The sequence below is a fragment of the Sturnira hondurensis genome, unplaced genomic scaffold (assembly GCF_014824575.4).
Source record: "Sturnira hondurensis isolate 20B ecotype Veracruz unplaced genomic scaffold, ASM1482457v3 Scaffold0006571, whole genome shotgun sequence".
NCBI classification, from domain to species: Eukaryota; Metazoa; Chordata; class Mammalia; order Chiroptera; family Phyllostomidae; genus Sturnira; species Sturnira hondurensis.
The window spans coordinates 2,215,679-2,236,167 of record NW_028079202.1 but is presented as its reverse complement, the minus strand read 5'-3'; the positions used below and the strand labels follow the sequence as shown (position 1 = coordinate 2,236,167).

At 40.6% G+C, this 20,489-nt stretch overlaps 1 protein-coding gene across 9 annotated transcripts in view; it reads left to right on the top strand.

The window, feature by feature from the left end:
- The window catches only part of WWP1 (WW domain containing E3 ubiquitin protein ligase 1), a 142,349-nt gene that overhangs the window by 103,559 nt on the left and 18,301 nt on the right, over positions 1 to 20,489 (top strand). For all 9 annotated transcript variants that reach the window (XM_037050197.1, XM_037050194.1, XM_037050193.1 and 6 more), the window contains 9 exons: positions 1,514 to 1,589; positions 1,693 to 1,764; positions 3,592 to 3,680; positions 6,992 to 7,151; positions 9,782 to 9,915; positions 10,004 to 10,144; positions 13,876 to 13,996; positions 18,268 to 18,372; positions 20,116 to 20,212. In XM_037050197.1, coding sequence (XP_036906092.1) covers positions 1,514 to 1,589; positions 1,693 to 1,764; positions 3,592 to 3,680; positions 6,992 to 7,151; positions 9,782 to 9,915; positions 10,004 to 10,144; positions 13,876 to 13,996; positions 18,268 to 18,372; positions 20,116 to 20,212 — 995 coding nt within the window. The remainder of the gene's footprint in view (positions 1 to 1,513; positions 1,590 to 1,692; positions 1,765 to 3,591; positions 3,681 to 6,991; positions 7,152 to 9,781; positions 9,916 to 10,003; positions 10,145 to 13,875; positions 13,997 to 18,267; positions 18,373 to 20,115; positions 20,213 to 20,489) is intronic.

Here is a 20,489-nt window from a genome sequence, read left to right as displayed (position 1 = left end):
CACATAATCTTTCACTTCAAATCCTTCACTTTTATTCTTTCACTTCAAATTTTGCTTCCTCTATTTAGCTGCTTCCTTGTTATCTTTGCTTATCACCCCTTCCTGACAATTTCCATAACACTTGTACCACCAGAGATATTTCCATCTTAGCTGATGGCCACCTCACATTTAGGTGTGCTTGGGCCAAAGTCTCAGAATCATCCTGAGCCCCCTGTTTCTTACCTAATTCTCAGTCCATCAGGAACTGTAGCTCCCTGCACTCTGACTGCTGTCTCAGGGTGCTACCACCATCAAGTATCACCTGCAGTGCTGCCTGTTCTGCTGCTTCCTACCCTAACCCCACGCAGTGATGTTTTCCATACAACACCTTGGCTGATTGTTTAATAAAAAATCTATGTAAAAAGTCATTCCTTTGCACAAAAGCATTTAGTGGTTTCCTTCTTGGTCTGAGTAAAAAGCAAAGTCCTTACAAGGCCCCTTAGCACCTGACCCTTGATTCTTTTCTCCTCTTCATTCTGCTCCAGCACCACTGGCCACCCAGCTGTCCCTGTAATACCTGAGGCCATCATCTGCTTCATGTGCCCATCCCCCAAATATCTCTATGGCCGTGCCTCCATGTTTTCACGCAGGCGTTGGTTTGTGAGCCCTACTCTGCTTACCTTTCTCAGCAGTGAGAGACTGTCTCTTGCTCCCCTCCTGTCCTTTCCCACACCACTTTTTTTCTTTTCAAGGAACAGGGAGACATGTCCCCTTTTTAGAAGCAGTTTACTTATTCCTGCTGTTTCTTATCTGCCTCCTTCACTCCTGTTTAAGTTCCACAAAAGCAGTCCTTTCATCTCTTATCAACAAAGAACGCTCTCACCGTCCAGGAGGGGGCCAGTTGTATGCACACATTTCATAAAGTTTGTTTAATGAATGCACTTGAATCCGGCTGCATGAGAACATTCTCCCTCCATGCCAAAGCGTTCCTGTGGAAAGAGAAAGTCTTTGTGCTCTTGTTTCAGGGTCTCTCATGAGGCAGGAGACTCAGGCCCTCCCTTGGGAATTGAGCCCTGTTTGTAAAACCTGTCCCAACCTGCCACCAGCTTGGCCATTTCCCTCACTGACCCACCTGTCTCTGGAGTCCCATCTTGCTGTGCTTATGTTTGTTTTAGTTTCATCTTTGGGTGAAGGTGTGGTAGAAGTGCCTCCATGTCCCTTCTATCCAGCTCCTTTGTCCCTTAGATTTAAGTGTTATCAGAGGTTCTCTTTGAAGTGGTCTGCAGTGGATGTTGGTATTTCACTTACCCAGCTCTTTATAAAGCACTGTCCAAAATACAGCCTTCATACGTGTGCGGGTGTCATGTGCCCTCATTGCGCAAGCTCCTGCTGGCCCAGCAGATACACCCCCACTCTCGTCCAGAAAATGACTGTCCTGTGGTCATTATAGGCCTCTGGGGCACTTGTGTTATGCTGAATGTTAAAGTTGCAAATTTAATGTGAATTAATACCTGCTCATTCTGTTTCTCTTTAGAACTAAAGGTGGTCCACAGATCGCTTACGAACGCAGCTTTAGGTGGAAGCTTGCTCACTTCCGTTACCTGTGCCAGGTACTGCATTGCTAAATGAGTCTCATATCTTAGCATTTAGTTGTATTTTTACACAGTGTGTCTACTAAGCTTACAGATATGGTAATGCTATTTTTGTTTTTAGTCCAATGCACTACCCAGTCATGTAAAGATCAACGTGTCCCGACAGACATTATTTGAAGATTCCTTTCAGCAGGTAAGAAAAACTTTTATCAGAATAACCTAGCACGACCTGTCTTATTGTGAGGGACAGTGAGGACTTTAGGTATTTTAACCACACAGAATGTAGCTATAACAGTGACTACCTTACTGAATGCCCATTATAGTCACAGTTGTCATAAACCCCATAGGGCCTGCGGGGATTGCCATGTGCCTGGCCCTGCCATTTAATTCATCCCCACAACATCCTCTGTTCCACAGGCAGAGGTGCTGGGGCTGAGAAAAAGTTATTCTACCATGAATGAGATTGCTAAACTAAAGCTTAAACAACTTCTGGGACAAAGTGACACATTTTGACACTTATTTTGCTAAGGCTTTTTAACTTAAACAAAAAGTCTTGGTAGTACTACCAAATTAAAATTAAATAGGTATAGATACTGTTGCCATGTGAGTATTTCTTTAATAACCCTCCTGCTGATTTCTGTGTAAATGTCATGCTCTACTGGAGACCTGTGTGAGCTCACTACTTAAGCTGTTAGTCCCTGCTCACTTCCCTCCCAACCCCCTTCCAGACCTATTTTTGGTAATTGATTCTTTCTGCTGACATTTTGTACCACCTAATGGACTGGAATGTCACTCCATGGGAGCACAGACTGTCTTGTTGACTGTGGTTGTGCTTGGAACAGCCTAGCACATAGCAGGTGCTCAGGAAACACTTGGTAAACAGATAAACGTGTGTAATATGTTTACTCACCTGAGTCCTATGCAGAATATTTAAAGATAAAAAATCAAAATCTTGACAGTTCTTTTTATTGTGATAAGTTGGAGAATAATTCATGTAAGTCATTTCTATCCCTGCAAAGCATTCCCATGAGGACCCAGAAGGCCCTGTGTGTGCAGGTGCATGGGAACACCACAGACATGGGCCTGAAAGGTACAGAGCACTCTGAAGTCAGGATACTCTTGTCCTACCTTACTTTGACCAGCTATTGAGAGGGGACAGCACACTTACTATAGCTACTCTTTAGACTTATCTTTTGGTTGAGTTAGTAAATTTTTAGCAAAGTAAGTGTCAAATGATTCCACCTGTTCCAAGCTCTGTCTAGGCTTTATTTTGGTGAGGGTACATCCAGATTTATGGGGACTTTGTTTTGCTCTGTGTTTTGCCTGGGAGAATTGTGGTATATTTGATGTGTAGGACAAGCCCGTGCCACCCTGTGTGAGGGCCCTGACCATGCATGCCAGCTTCGGCTTGGGTTCTGACACATGAGAGGAATTCATTGTTATCTAAAAGGGAAGTCTATTTACTAGTAACGTTAATATAAGCCATTAAGGATTATGAAGTTGGTTATAGGTATTGTTTTAAGATATACTTATGTATACATGCATCATGTTATAAATCTTTGCTACAAACAAGTTCCTTTCCTACTGAGAATGGAATGTGTGTATGAGCAGGACCCAGAACAGGATCTTCTGCTTCTGACTAGTGTTGCTAGTCAGAAAAAGATACAAGTCACGTTTTACAAGATTTTTGTAAAGTTTGGGATTGACAGGGAGGGGGAATATTATCTAACCTTAAAGCTCTCCATGTGAGACTGTTCCTCTCCTGCCACTGACCCAAAGTAGAGCCACTATTCAGTACAAGAAGAGAGGATATAAGAGTAAAAGAGAGCTGAGTAGCATAGGGCACACCTTGATCATTTTGTGGAACAAATCGATTGATATTTAGAGTTAAAGGCATTATGGTATGACATAAGGAAATGTTTAATTCTGAAAATGCAGATGGCATTTAAGTAGAATTGTTTGGAAGAAATTTGTGCTGTATTATTTGTGTTTAAATGTCCATGTTTTTGTTTTTAATTAGATTATGGCATTAAAACCCTATGACTTGAGGAGACGATTATATGTAATATTTAGAGGAGAAGAAGGACTTGATTATGGTGGTTTAGCAAGGTAAAATAAAACATCTTCTAAACAATGTGGCTCCATTTATGCAATGGATATATTCTTGAGCAGATATATATTTTAATAGCAATCCAAGATTATTTTTAAAAATTTAAAATATTTACACAGTTCTATAGATAACCACTATTATTACTCTTGATTATCCTATATATTTTCTTTGCACATATTTAAATTTGTGTCTATTTATGAGACTTGTGCATTTGCTGGTTTTTTAAACAAAATTGATCATAAAGTGTGTACAATATAGAAACTTGGTCTTATTGTTTTATATAATGTGAACATTTGTTATTTTATATAATTATAATTATATAATTTTATGTAATATATGTAGCTATTACTCTTTTTATTTAATGGCTACACAATATTCCATTATATGGAGATATCATAATATATGGATCAGCATGCACAAAGTTGTTTCTTATTTTTCACTGTTGTAACAGTATGTGTTAGTTTTATCTTTGTGTTGTTAATCTATCCTGAGTCTTTTTGAGAATAAAGTTTTCCACATTCACTCAATATATTGTTAACAGTAGATACTTATGAAGCAATGATTGGGATATCCTTTTAATGTTTTTTTAATTGCTTTGCCCATACATAATTTGACAATAATTTGTTTTTTTAGCAAAACACTTCCATAAATCTTTCCAAAGAATTAAACTTGCTTTCCATAGAAACAACTCTCTTTTTGAACTTACATTTTGTAAGTATACAGAGTTACAAAATCACAGCTTTACTGCAGCAGGGAAAAAGAGATGTGGAACTGGGTACCACTGCTGGGAGTGTGTAAGAGGGATTATTAGTGTTGGTTGTATTAGCATACTTTCTCATCTAAAACATTATTAAGGAAGTTTTTTTAAGAAAAGAAACACTACCTATCACAATAAATGTTTATATTACATCTATCTATTGTGATATTACCACAATTTCAGAAATGCTCAGACGTTAAAAAGAATGGTATATCTTAGAAATGAAATAGGGCATTATTTTTACAGTGTCTGACTTTATCACATTCATTCTGGTCTGAACTCTTATTTACCTCAACTATTTTGGTTTAGTTTTATATCTTAATGGTTTTATTGCATATAGTTAGTTCTTCTATATCATCATTTTCTTACTTCCCAATGGTTCATATGTTGGTTTTGGTTTATTTGGAAATTCAGAATTTGCAAGGATGGTATATTCCTGTAGTTTTCAGAATGTGTTTTCTGTTGCTTTTGTATATAAAGGGCAGCTTGAGCAGATGTAGATTTCTTCACAGTAATTCTGTGGACATTGCCTCCTGTCCTCTAGTGTGAATATGAGTGCTACCAGTGGGAGCCCAGCTCTCGTAGGCAAACAGTTTTCTCTGGGGGCCCACATAGTTCTTATTCTTGAAATTTGTTGATTTCATTGTTGATTGCTTTATATCTTTTTTTAAACTAACATATTAATGACTTTTTTAATTTAAGGGAGATTTTCTTCTCTTATGTCTTTGAACATTTTTCCTGTTGTGCATGTTTCATTTTCTTGAGGAACATCAGTCATGGGTATGAGAAGTCAGCCATATGTGCCTATTATTTCTTTCTCTTTGTGCTGTTCCATTTTCTTTTGGTTTTTCTCACACCATTCCCACGTCTGGGTTTGCAGTGCTGTCTGCCTTCTGCTGCTTTTGCTGTAATTTCCTTTATTTTCTTTGCGAGGCTCTACTAGCTCATCTGCTGTCTCATGATTTATTTGAACTTTTGTGTCTCCTTAGTTATTGAGGGTGTTAAGAGAGGGGTGTGCTGAATGTGACTCTACCTCTCACTGGTTAGAATGTCTCCCTCTTTGCTGCTGTCAGGTACAAGTTAGATGCCGTGTAACAGCCTTCCTTCTTGAGTGGATTCCGTTTTCTCTGGCCTACTTTTGCTGACAGTGACCTGCAGCAACTAGGAACTTTGTTCCTAGTTTTTGTGTTTGAACACATTCTCAACAGATCTATTCAGCACTCTTCCCTGGGGGCATGCCTTATTACTTCACCTATCCATTTGGTTCAGCTACTGTGTTGGGACTGGATTTAGTTTTAGGAATTGGTACCTATCATTTCTTAGTTGATTTTGTTTGGGAACTCCCTTTTCTACCTTTCAGGCATTTCTGAGATTGTTTTAAGATGTTTAGAAAAACATTTGTAAACAGCCTGCCAGGCCGGATCTAGCCTGCATAGGAGTGACCTATGAGGTCACTCAAAATTTTGAGGTCACTCAAAATTTAAATTTTGATTTAAATTTTACTTGACAACATTAAAGAAAATTCCTAGATTATGCTTAAGAATCAAGATTTCTGGCTTCTTTAAAAAACATTAGACCCACATTGTCACCTTCTCACGTGGCATCAATTGACTGACTCAGAGGAGCTGCCCTCCCCTGCCCCCTGTGAGCTAATGGACACTCTTACTCCTGTGCCCATCATTGCCCCTTTGTCTGAGGACTGTGATTATATGCCCAGAAATCATTTTCCTTTAAAACCAATATGACTTTGATCAGGGATACAGTAGAAAGCAGGAGTTTGTGGGTAAGTAGTAAATTAAGGTCCCTTGTTCCCAACCAGCCATCACCGCAGGCATCCGTGTTTAGAGCCCTGCTTTAGAAGACATTGCTATTTAGGAGCCTTTTTCAGATCAAGCTTATTTTGTCATATAAATTAGTAATCTTTTTTCTAGTTGTATTTCACATATTAAAACCTTTATAAATGAGGCAAAATAGATAGTAATTTAGAGGATGTTTATCACATTTAAAGATTTCACCTTTTAAATTTTGGTTCCATTTTTAATGCTTTGGTGGTAAAACTGAAAGTGTCCCACAGCAGCAGTGCTGTGTATCTCCGTATCACCAACAGATATTTTTTAGAGCCTAATGTGTATTGTCCTACAATGCCTATAAGAGTTAAGGTCACAAAAATATATAAAAAGGTCGCCCTTTCTTTTGAGGAGCTTACACTTTGATATATGGGGCTGGTCATCTGCAGAAAAATGAATACCATTGTGAGGTTTTACCAGTTACTGGTACACATAGTACTCTGGAAATAACTTTACAAAACTGCACAAAGTGGGATGGATCTAAGCAGGACTTGAAGGAAAATGTGGGCCCTGCTGAGGTGGAGTTAGACCCGAGGGAATAGGGGACATACACAGCCAGTCTGCACAGAGTGAGAATATTAGCTGTGTTAACACCAGCTTTCTGTTTGGCATTGCAGGACTGGCCAGAATTTTTTGTATATTTGATCTGGCTTTAAGTCTATGTGCATGTGAATGCTAAGAAATTATCTTACCTTATTTTCTCTAGAGAATGGTTTTTCTTGCTCTCACATGAAGTCCTGAATCCCATGTACTGCTTGTTTGAGTATGCTGGCAAGAATAACTACTGTCTGCAGATCAACCCTGCATCCACCATCAACCCGGACCACCTTTCCTACTTCTGCTTCATCGGTCGCTTCATTGCCATGGTGAGACTGACACCATGATACTCATTTAAACTTCACTTATTTCAAAAGTAGCAAAATGACATGCGTTGCCATTGGTTATGTCTGTTCATTGTCATGCAAGTGTCTTGTAAAGCAATGTTCAGGACAAAGAGAATAGCAAACTAAGGATGCTGGAACTGCAGTTCTGATCTCTAGTGGCTTGGCTACATCGGAGCAGGTGCAAGTATTGTAAGAGCTCAGGCTTATAGGTACCAAGGGACCCTTCAGGCATTCCCTGAAAGATGGTGAGTGGAGAAGCAACAGGATCCAGATTACGTAGTCTGATATTGACTTTATCATGCTGACTTTGCTGCTGTGTAGAAAAGAGACTATAATTGGGGCAGAGGAGGCCCCCAGAGAAGTGGAGACATGTGGCAGTGCAGATAAGGGACCTGAGTGGTACAGCAACTGGGTGGTAGGAAGTGGTTTGCTATTCTGTGTTTGAGCTGACGGGCTCTCAGACTACTTAAATGCAAGGTGTGAGACAGAATCAAGTGCAGACCTGTGTGTCAGTCTGTAGACCCCTTTCCTAAGGAGGTGGGGTTGTGGCAAGAGCAAACTTGGGGGTTGGGGAATCAAGAATTTGGATTTGGTTTGTTAGGTTTCAGACACCTGTAGACATCCAGGTGGGGAACAAGTAGCCAGCAGACTAGTCTGGTAATAAGGGGATAGCTACGTGAGGCTGTGGAGTTGGTTATGGAACAAGTGTGGGCAGACAGGAAGCTCAAGGACATTTATATCAGGGAGATGAGATGGGAAGAAACCAGCAAAAGAGATGACACTGAGGAGCAGAGAATCCAGTAAGAATGGTTCCCAGCAAACAAAGGAAGAAAGAACAAAGAATTGTCACTTGGATCAGGGCTGCTGGGCGGAGCATGATGAGGTCCGAGTAGTGACCATTTGGTGTGGCCAGGTAAGAACCAGGAGTGAAAGCCAGAGAGATATAAAGAAGCTTGCTTCAAAGGATCCGAGAGAAGCTGGGCAGTTACTAGAATTGATGTGGGATTGAGAATGGGAGGGATTCACACATGCATCTGCTGCTGCTGCTGCTGATGGAGTGAGAGAGGAAGGAACTGAATGAGAATGAGGCTAGTGTGATGAAACCTGGAGAATAAGACCCAGGAGAAGCTTAGTGCTTAATGTGAGCACAGAGCAGTAATAAGCTGGTCACGAGCACCTGTGGAGACCCTGCCAGTCCTCTAATGACTGTTTCCTGGAAGAGCAGAGCCCACCACCAGCCCAATACACAGTGGAGCATCAGCACCGCGCTGCTCTGCTCTGCACTTCACTTGGGTCTGTGGGAAGGAATCAGGCATGTGGTTGTGCACCCATTCTGGCATATTCCAGCACCCAGCCACAGGTTGGAGGCTGAGAGTTGGATTTCATGACCTTGGGATTTTGAAGGTATGGAATCTAAAGGGAGTATATGGGGAAGTAACAGTGCAGGGCTGAAAGTGAAAAGGCAGCAGTTCTATGGATTAGGTTCCATGGAGCAGAAATGCCTGCTGTTACTACCACAGGCACTGAGCTGGGTGGAGGTGAATGTGCATCTGAGGTGACAGAGGAATTGTAGGTACTGCTCATCACAGCACCCCTTGGCAGGTGCTGAATGTTTTTCACTAAGTTGAAGTCTAAAGTTATGGACTAAAAGCCAGCCTCAGAAAGGGCTCATCACATGGGTTCTGAAACATGTAGGACCAGGCAGTTGTATAGAGATCATGACACTGAACAGATGGAGAGGAATCCAGACAGCCAGGGGTGACCACCACATGTCATGTGCAGCTGGGGAGCAGGGGTCAGTAGGAAAGGACATACCTGCTCACTTCCTGGCCTGGTGACATGAGGGGACAAAAAGAAATCATAACCCTTTGAAAGGACTTGGGGGAAGCAAGGTCCTCAGAGAAATGCCAGACTTGTTAGAGCAAGATGCTGGGGGCGGGTTTTGTTGTTATTTTTTAATCCTCACCCAAGGACATGTTTATTCATGAGCGGGGAAAGGAGAGAGAGACATCAATGTAAGAGAAACATTGATCAGTTGCCTCTTGTACATGCCCCTGTTGGGAGTCAAACCCGCAACCTAGGTATGTGCACTGACTGAAGACTGAACTTAAAACCTTTTGGTATATAGGACAATACTCCAATTGAGCCACCCAGCCTGGGCAAGACACTGTTTTTATGAAGAGAAACAGTTGAGTTTCTGGGGGCTTTTGCTAGTGATGGATTGTGCACTCTAGAGGACACCGCAAAATACAGGTTGGGGACTGATGGGACTGGGCTCCCTGTGCTGGCTATTGCCAGAGCAGTGAAGGCACAATGCGCCCAGGGAGCCCGGAACACCCCCTGGGCAAAGCAGGGAAAGCCAGGATTCGGGGAGTGCTGATGCCCTTTTTCCATTCCACATCCAGTTAGGTTAATTGAATTTATAAAGTACATTACAGTGGGGTTGGTAAAGCTCCTTTATCACCCTCTTACTTATTGATAGGACATAATGTAGCTGAATGTTTGACCTCAGTTAAATAGGTAAAACCTTGTGATTTCTGTGTAATCATTGTGTACTCAATAAGAAAATTATTTTGTAAATTTTAAAATAATTTTTTTGTTTTTCTTGGCAGGCACTTTTCCATGGAAAGTTTATTGATACTGGTTTCTCTTTACCATTCTACAAGCGTATGCTAAGTAAGAAACTGACGATTAAGGATTTGGAATCCATTGATACTGAATTTTATAATTCCCTTATCTGGATAAGGTTTGAAGATTTTTCTTTCAATAAGGCATTTTCTTATAACCAATTTATATGTCTTGTTGATTAGTATGTATATATTTTTATCAACCAGAGACAACGACATTGAAGAATGTGGCTTAGAAATGTACTTTTCTGTTGACATGGAGATTTTGGGAAAAGTTACCTCACATGACCTGAAGCTGGGAGGTGCCAATATCCTGGTGACTGAGGACAACAAGGATGAGTACATTGGGTGAGGTTTCCAGAACATGTTGGCACTAATCCCCTGTCTACACCCCAGCCTCCTCCCTCTCTGCAACTCTGGAAGGACTCCACATTCATTCCCTGTCATTTACCTTTTCATTGTTTTCTCTCTACTCAACCTATATACATGCTCCACCATACTTCAGAGTTCATATGTACTATAGTAACTTCCCTCCGCCCTTCTCTGTTCTTGAAGTAAGAGTATGTACACTGATCTTCCTTCTTCACAACCACTGGCTTGTGTGCTCTCTGACTGTGTCGGGTCACACGTCACTGCCCTTGGTATTCAGAGGTTGGTGCAGAGACCGCAGCTGCTTCCTTCCAGATGAGTGATTGAGGTGTTCTGTGGGGCAGTGTGACATGGACCCTGGCTCTGACCGACCAGCAGGGTTTATCTCCTGAGGCATCTCACCTGCCCTCCCACTTCCTGTCTTAATAGGTACTCCCACGCCACTTTCAAACTGTCCTCTTGAATTCCAGGATCCTACAACCTGTCGTTTCTTCACTTTCTCTTTCTGTGGTGCTGCCCTCCATCTCTCTCCACTTCCTAAATGTGGATCTCTGTCCAAGGTCCTTCATTCAGCCTGTTTCTCTGAGGAGTCTGCTCTCATGACCTCAGTGTTCTGTTAAAGTCAAATATGAACTTTAGAAATCATTTCCATTTGCCAGTGAGGTAAATGCAGACTTTTCCAGGAAAGAACCAGATAGTAAATATTTCAGGCAGTTTACCACTGCCACGCCCTGCACTTGGAGCTCAAGCAGTGCTGACAGGATGAGAACAGACCTGTGTGGCTACACTCTGAATATACACTGAATATACACTGAAATTTGATTTCATGTGGTTTTCAAATATTATTATTTTAATAATTTTTCAACCTTTTTTAATTAAAAATATATAAAGACTGTTTTTAACTCATGGGCTGTATGAAAAGCAAATTACAGACTAGACTGGGCGCGTAGGCTCCTGAACTACTAAGTGACCCATGGTAAAGGTAAAGTGTCACCACCAGATTTCTCATTTTTTCTGCCACGTCTTCCCTCTCCTTCTAGACTTAGGTTCTCAGTGTTATCTTTTTTCTTCCTTGCAGATTCTTTTTTGCTTTCTGTAATTGTTCCCAGAATGAGACCATATACATACTTTACTCTTAGCTTTTGCAGGTCAGGAGAACTAGATTAACTTGCTTCCTAATAGTTAATCATGGTATGTCCATCCTATATTACTTGTACCACTCAGGTTGTGTCCAGGTTGAGCCATTACAGACCAGGCAGCAGAAAACTGTAAACATGAATACAGTCATGCTGCTGCCTCTTGTGGAGGATATTTACCAAAAGGGGAGATTTTAGTGAAAGACTATTGAATAGATAAGGCTGTGTAGCTTTCTTTCTTCTCAACCTGCAGTTGTTACGGTAGTGTCCCATACTTAGTCAGCCGTGATTTTCTGAATGTGGAATCACCCATACCTATTCCTCCTACACATGTTGGAGCACATGGAACACTTACCACTTTTACTAGAAAAACATTCTGAAGAAGGTATATTCACAAAGGTAGTAAGGCACCCAACTTTCTATATTTGATAAACTTTAAGCTTCCCCCGAAGTCCAATCCAGTGGTTATTAAATAAACAACCCAAGCATTTAAAAAGCACTGTCCATGTTTTCAAACATCAGAAGCAGTTTAATGTTTGTACAATACTTACGAATTTGCTTGTTTGCATTCTACACTGTGTTAAGGTAACCACTGCTTTAAAAAATCTTTTCTGTGTAGTACCTGCTACATAAGAGTTCATATCTAATCTTGAATATAAAAATTTTGGGAGGATTTTGTTCCAGTTTCTGATACAGTAGCAGACTTTGATTTTGTTTTTTTAATCTTGGTCTTAATGTGATAATTCTCTTTTAGTTGTGATACTTATTTTTTAGTACACAAATAGGACTGGATAGACAACTCTTTGGGAGGCGGAAGCCAGTAGGAGCAGAGGAATTGAGATATTCCAGGAATGTGGCAAATAACAACAAATAGTGGCCAGAGAGGGGCCTCAAGTGGTAGACACATTGTGAAGAAATTTAAAAAAATATTTCTTAAGAAATTTGGATTTTCGTTAAAACCCAACAAGATGGGATGATCAGAAGTGGTTTTGGAAGGCTAGTTATAGCATCTGTAGAGGATAAACTGGGGGGCCATAGATGGCAAGGGAGTGAAAGGGGAGGGACCCTGGGTAGGTGGTCCAGGAATCTAGAAGGTGGGAGATACATACCTGAAAAAGGCATGACACGTAAAAATGAAGGGATGAGTGTAGGAGGACATTACAGGAATAGATGGTTCAGAGTAAGTCATTACTAACACACAGTGTGGAAATAGTAGTAAATGAAGTAGTTAACAATTGAGGTTTCTAGACTGATTGACAGTGGATGTGTTACCAGGATGTCCACAGAGAGATGAATTACAAATGTCTCCATCTCAGGAGAAAAGCAGGATTTGGGGATTTAAGAATTATTGGCTTTTCTATGATAGTTGAAACTTCAGTGATTAATGGAATCATCTTTAGATAGTTGAGTAACTAGAGGAGTTGAAAAGGCAAGTGACACTCAGTTATAGGACAGAGACCCTATAGGACAGATGGAGAGCCTTCAAAGAGTAGGCAGAACCAATCAGCTTATGGCTCTGTTGGGTAGAAAGGGCCCTGAGAACTGGGAATGCTCATGCCACCATCACAGGTAGCATGTCACACGAGCACAGAAAAAAAGGGCACATGACTTGGCCCTTTGCAGTGCCTGGGTGTCATTTTATAAAGGCCGTTGTTTCTTCCTGTGGGAGGAGATGTTGAAAGCCAAACTATAGTGGTTTAAAACTTGAATGAATGGGAAGTGAGAAGGTGAGCACTGTGAGCTAGGGCCCCCTTCTAATGAGTGGTGGCAGGCTGGGGAGGGGCAATGGACTAAAGGGGGAGTTTGGAAGAGAGCTGTCTGAGCCGCATCGGGGAAGCTGGATAGAATTGAGGGCTTAAGTCACTGATGTAGGGAAGTTTTGGAGGCAGCAAGGATGAAAGGTGTCTGAAACAAGTCAAGCACCTTCCTCCTCCGCACAAGGGAGGAGTTGGAGGCAGGGGACATGGAGAGGCTGCTCCCTCCCCCAGTTTCCATGGCTGCTCCTGCACAGGGTCCTCCACACCCACCTTCCTTCCAGACCTTGTTACTGCCAGATTTTCTGCCTCCTCCTTGCCTGCCTCTTCTACAGCTGCCTTATGACTCCTCCAAATGTTTTGTTTCTGTTTTAAATGATTTCTCCTTTAAATGTTAGGAAACCTTTGTGTTCTCCAGTAAATCAGTGTTAAGCCATTTCTAACAAGTACCATAACCTGTCCCATCTCGAAGCCTGCAGACAGCATGCCTGATGTCCTTGCGACACACCATTGCTTCTCTGTGGAGAGCTATGAGTCAGGAGGAAGGGGAGTCCGTTTGCCATGTGGCCGCCCTTCCTGCTCATGGTGGAGCCTCATCGACAGGGAGCCTCTTACATGTTCTTCACTTTGAAAAGCATCTTGACAGCTGCACATATGCTGCCGTGATTTCCTTGTGTAGATGTGTTAACTCAGAAACAACACGTGTGTGAGGAATGTAGATGGTAGATTTAGAAAAAAATGGAGTGTTAGAAGTTTGATTTTTACCTAAGCCTTTTACCACATACAAGTGACCTACTTTATATGTCATCTTTATCTTCAGTTTAATGACAGAATGGCGTTTCTCTCGAGGAGTGCAAGAGCAGACTAAAGCTTTCCTGGATGGTTTCAATGAAGTTGTTCCACTTCAGTGGCTACAGTACTTTGATGAAAAAGAATTGGAGGTGAGGCATTTTAACTAGGTATTTTAAGGAGTGGGGGCAGGGGCTGTTTGGTGCTTTCGCAGAAGAATGCCCAATGGTTTTAAATCATGTGGCACAATCTAGAATCTTCTCACTCATCCAGAAGTTTTGGGGATATTAAATCCTAGCACTGGCTGAGGGGCTCATGTTCTTTGAACCATGATGATGTCATGGGCACAAAGTCATCAACCAGGCCTGCTGTAGGGTCCTAGACAGTGGGTGTAACCGTATTACTCATTTGGGCGAACTTCCTGGTACCCTGGCTTAGTAATGAGTTACCCCAAAGATCAGATTTTAAAGTCATGACTTCCTAGTGGTGTCAACTATATTTAGACTTGGTAAAAGTATAAGAGCATTTTTCGGAGGGTAACAAAATACACATAACAAAATTTACCATCTTAGTCATTTTTAAGTGTACAGTTCAGTAATGTTAAGTATGTTCAAATTACTAGGCAACAGATCTCCAGAACTTCTTATCTCGCGAAACTAAAACTCTACCCACTAAACAAGTTCTCCATATTTCCCACTCCCCAGCCCATTACCACCACCTACTTTCTGTTTGACTCCTCTTGCTATTTCACTTAAGTGGACTCACACTGTATCTGTCTTACTGTGACCAGCTTATTTCACTGAGCATAGTGTTCTCATGGTTCATCCATGTTGCAGCAGGTGTCAGAATTTTTTTTAAGGCTGAATCATATTCATTACATGTATAGGCCACATGTTCTTTATCCATTCACCAGCCAGTGGCTACTAGGGTGTCTCCACCTTTTGGTTATTGTGAATGCTTGCTGCTCAGAACATGGCTGTACTAGTATCTTATATCCTGCTTTCAGCTCTTCAGGTATGTTCCAAGGAGTGGGATTGCTGGATCATTAAGTAATCCTGTATTCAATTTTTTTTGAGGAACTGCCCCACTGTTTTCCATTCCCACCAAAGTGTACCAGGGTTCACATTTCTACACATCTTCACCTACATTCTTCCTTTTTTTTCTTTATGATAGCCATCCTAATGGTGTGAAATAACATCTTATTACTGTTTTGATTTGTTTCCCTAAATATCAGTCACTGAATTTGTGAAGTCTTTTCTTCCCATATGGACACCAGGATAGTCCTTGGCATTTCCTCTCAGCCCACTGTAGGTGCAGTGTTTTAACTTTAGCCAGCTTGGATTCTTTGCCAAGAAACCCTGTCTGTCCATGTAATCAAACTTGCATGTGAAAATTAGCATTTTATGTTTTATATAGTATTCCTGTGTAAAAATTAACCTGCTGAAAATTCTAACTGATTTGGGAAATATTGAACGTCAGGACTCTAAGTCTGCATGACAGTGTTGAATCCCTAGCCCGGGTTTACATCTTTCCTAATAGCTTGCTTAAACAGGCAGAAATACATTACAAGAATGAATGGAAGATATTTTTTAGGGTAGTGTTAATCATTTTTTAATCACAGACTGCACTAAGAATCTAAAGAAAATTAAACTATTCTGGGTCCTCAAAACACATAAACCTAAAATGTACCATGGCACCAGTGAAAGCTCTCCCTGGAGGTCCCCTGGGGAAAGGGTGTTGGGTAGTGGCTACAGCAGAGGCCCGGAAGGCCATGATGGGCTCGTGCTGTTCCATGGCCCTTGATGGTCTTCATATGTTCTCATGTACAGCTGAGACATAGTGGGCTGCTTGCAATACATAAGGGGACTTATGTATTTAGCTCATAGTGCAGAGCTGTGATAAAACACCCATCCTTTTTTGCTTTGTTTTGATTTTTACTCCTAGTCCTTTCTTTTCCTCCCCTTCATTGTCTTTCTTAATCCATGAATAATATTCAATGAGTATTCATATCATTGCTCAAAGTAATATCTATTCATAATCATGCGCCTTTTTGTAAGTTAAAAATATTTTAAACTTTAAGATATAAGTTATTCTTTATAAAAACTCTGACCATACTAGGACTAAAAGGGACCTTTCTCAGTTTGATAAAAGGCATCAATAAAGAGGAAATTTCACATCATTGATTGTCAACTTAGGAAATCTCAAGGAATCTACCAAAAAGCTATTTGAATTAACAGTGAATTTAACAAGACTGTAGGGTACAAGGTCAGTAATTGTATAAATCAACTTTTATCTTCTATTTAATACTAGCAGTGAACAATTGGAAGTCTCATTTACTGAAGTATAAAATGAACTGCCTTATTTTTTGGACTATAAGACACACTCCCCCCAAATTTGGGGGTAAGAGGGTGCGTCCTATAGTCTGAATGTAGTATGTTTGTCTCATTGTGGGGTGGAGGTGGCAGTGGCGGTGGAGCGGGGTCACAGGTTATTAAATATTTTACCACATTTTTTACTTCAAAACCTTTTTTTCCTATTTTCCTCTAAAACCTAGGTGTGTCTTGTGGTCTGATATGTCTTCTAGTCCTAAAAATACAGTACTTTAACCAAAGACATGTAAGACCTCTATCCTAAAAACTCAAACATTGCTTAGGAAAATTAAGGGTAACTTGAATAAGAAGTATATCAGATTATATATTGAAGGATTCAGTATTGTAAAAATGTCAGTTCTCTCCAAATTAATCTGTATATTCAACACAACCTGAGTCAATATCCTAGCAGAATTTTCTGTAAAAATTGATAGGCTGATTCTAAAATGACTAGGGAATACAAAGGCTCTAGATCAGCCAAAACAGTTTTGAAAATGGACAAACTTGGAGGATGTGCAGCACCTGCTTTCAATAATTGTTAGCTCTGGTAACAATGTGGTCTTTATGAAAGGAGGAACAAACAGATCAGCAGAACATGGGAAAGTCCAGAGACAGACCCACATGTAACTGTCATCTGATATTTAACAGAAGTGGTAATACATTTCAGTGGGGAAAAGGAAAGTCTTCTGAACAAAGGATGTTGGGTCACCAGTATATCCATATGGAAGGAAATTACCCTCAACTCTTGCCTTAGCCCATAAAAAAAGATTAATTAAAAATAAGTCAAACATAAATATGAAAGCTAAAAAGAAAACATGGAAGTGAAGTCTTTGTGTAGGCATTAGTTTCTTAGAGAAAACAGAAAAAAACTATAAACCACACAAACAGGTTAAATTTGACTTCATCAAAATTGCAATCTTCTCCTCTTCAAAGTTTTTACTTAAAAGACAGCCCGCATATGGCAACAGATATTGACAAAGGCTTAACACAAGGTCAGTGATGGCAAGTAAATGCCTGAAAGGCGTTCCTTAGTCCCTGGAAATTGCAAGTGAAAGCCCAATGAAGTCCACTTTGGGACCATTTAGTTCTAATACCATGTTAGACACACCTCACCCTCATGCCCTGGCCCCTTAACTATTAGGTATTTACCCAAGTGAAAGGAAATATAAATCCATACAAAGACTTTTCTGTAATGTTCATCACAACTTTATGCCTCAAAGCCCAAAATCTGAAGTAATCTAAATGTCCACCAACAAGTGAATGGATAAATAAAGTGTTGTATGTTCATATAATGAAGTACACCCCAGTGATATGAAAGTGCTGGTGCCCACAGCACCAGGTATAACAACATTGTGTTGGGTGGGGAACAAACAAGACTATATGCACACTGTGTGATATTCTTGAGAATCCGAAGTCATTGGTCACCTAGCACCAGATGAGGCTTTTGACTGCAAAGGAGACATCATGGAAACGTCATATATCTCTATTGCGGTGGTGGTTACACAGGTGTGTATATGGGTCAAAGCTCATCTGACTCTATACCTAAAATGTGCATCTTGTCATCTACAAATTATACTTAAGAGTTGATGTGTGAGAAGTATAATATGCACCATACTGTTTTGTTATGCACAGAATAGTTTCATCCCACATATAATAAATTGGTGTTATTTGAAAATTTCACATACATAGAATATTTTATTCCCAAATCCTGGATAAATGAAAACAGGTTAGTATCTTTAAAAGTAGATAAGAATACAATTTTTTAAAAGGCAGAGAAATTCACGTTTGAAATGCATCAATAATTTGGACACCTAATTTAGGATGTATTTATAGTAAAGGGAGATACTCTTTTAACACATCTATTGTTTTCTTAAAGAATAGCTGAGTTGTTTTCTGAGTTCAGAAAACATAGATAAGGTACCAAAGAATCTTGCATGATAAATAGCCATAAATGTGGATTTGCTTACTGTGGCCACTGTTTTTTGTGCACGTGGAGTCATAGTTCTCATCTCCAAGTCCCAACTGTGACTGAGACTGTGCTCCCCCTACTCCAGGTTATGCTCTGTGGCATGCAGGAAGTGGACCTGGCTGACTGGCAGAGAAATACTGTGTATCGGCATTACACAAGAAACAGCAAGCAGATTATTTGGTTTTGGCAGGTATTTGCTTTTATTTTTTTTTTTTGAAACAAAGTACTTAAGACATTTTCTAATGAAACAGCAATTTAAAAAGTTTTTTATTTATTTTTCGTTATTGACACCAAGTTGAGACTTTTGGACATGGCTTTTTAGTCTTTGAGTTCCAAACCAAAAGTGAGTATGTGGTTTGTTTGGGTGGCTCAGTTGGAGCGTCATCCCATACAGCAAAATGTTGCATGGGTGTGGGGGGCGCAGTTTGGTCCCCAGGAAAAGCATTTACCTCGGGTTGTGGGTTCGATACCAGTGGGACACTTATGGGAGGCAGCCTAGCAATGTTTCTCTTTCTCTGTCCTCTTCCTTCCTCCCTCTCTAAAATCAAACATATCCTTGGGCGACAATTTTTTTAAAAAGTGAATATATGTTAAAAGATGGCTTATTTCGACCATTTCTGGATGAAAAAATGAATGGTAGGATCTTCTTTAAGTGATTAATGGTAGTAAATTTAGGTATAACATTTTTTTCTAGCAATATGAAAGTACTCTACAAATCCTACTTAATCCTGTAAGTGAAGGAGGAAGTATGTTTTATGAGAAAGTCACAATAGACACTTAATTCATTTGAAGGTGACAACATGCTAGGGAATTGGAATAATCCACAGGGTAATATCCACCCTCTCCTTTCTTCCCTTTCCTGAGGTTAAAGCTGCCGTCAGGTGGTCTCTAGGCATCCAGGTGCTGCATACTGATCTTGATGCTAGACTCTGTTTTGTATGTTCATTTGAAAATTTAAAATCTCTAGGTCAGGGGACAGTCTTCACATAACCCTAGTAACTGAGACTCACATAGTAACTGAGCTGGTTTACTGCTTCACTCTCAGGTGCAACGATGGTCTGGGTATTTGTATTACTAGAAAAAGATTTTCCAAAAGTTGCATCTTTATGGAAGGATATGTGCCATGTGTTCATCTTACATGCAAGATGGCACATACCAGAGTACTTAGTGCAGCATTATTGGTACTCTGATGGAGACAGGAAACACCTGATTTGCATCAGGAGGGGATTGAGTAAATAAACTATAATATATCCATTCTGCAATACTATGCCCTGCAATCACTCTTAAATGCAGATTAACAAAAACAAAGAAAACAGTGAACTAGATTATTTGTGGAAGAATGCAAACTTTGGGTTTTCAAGTATAAAGAGCAAAGTTGGGAAGTGGTGCTAAGTGGGAGGAAGTGGTCATTGGCGGGGGGTCCCTAAAGGGAAAGTGCAGGTGTTCAGGACAGGACAGTGGTTCAGAGCTTACCCAACCTGTGTTATGCCACTTATTAGCCATTTGAGGACACACTGTATGGCTCTCTACGCATTGTCTTCTTACATGTAATGGGGATGCTAATGTAGTACCCATTTCATAGTACTGTGAGGGCTGCACACTCAAGAAGCTCATGGCACTGTGCTGGCAGGACCCTCCAGAGGTGACGGCTGTAACACCTGTCCTGGTTCCTTGGATCAGTGATGACATTTCTAAATTTCTACTTCCTCTTTGTAGTATTCTCAGCACAGTGCAAACTAGCCCTAATAAATGGTAAAGGCTGCAACCACTTTTTATCACTTTTCTTTCAAATCAATTTCATTGTTAAATTTCTTATTCTTCAAGTTCACTCTTAATTATCTGGAAGAAATTTGGGAATACTTTAAATGTCTACTATTTTCATTACTGAAGATAACTTAGCATCTATTTTACATTAATTTTGGTCTTGTTGCAGTTTGTGAAGGATACAGACAATGAGGCAAGAATGCGTCTGCTACAGTTTGTCACGGGGACCTGCCGCCTGCCCCTTGGAGGCTTTGCTGAGCTCATGGGTGAGTGCCACCTCTGTGGGTCACTTTGGTCACTGGCCTAAGGCTCATTCCTGGTGCTATATGTAGGGTGAGACAAGGAAAGTCACCTGCCTGGGTAACCACTGCTGTGTCCCTCAGGGTGACAGGGGAGCAGACTTCTGCAAATACTGGTCTTTGCAATGACGTGAGGTTTGTTGCTGGGTCCCTACACCAGAAGGAGCTGTTCTGGGCAGAAGCAAGTGACACTGTAGTATTATCTATGTGACATGTTATATAACTAGTTTTCAAAGTGCCGTGT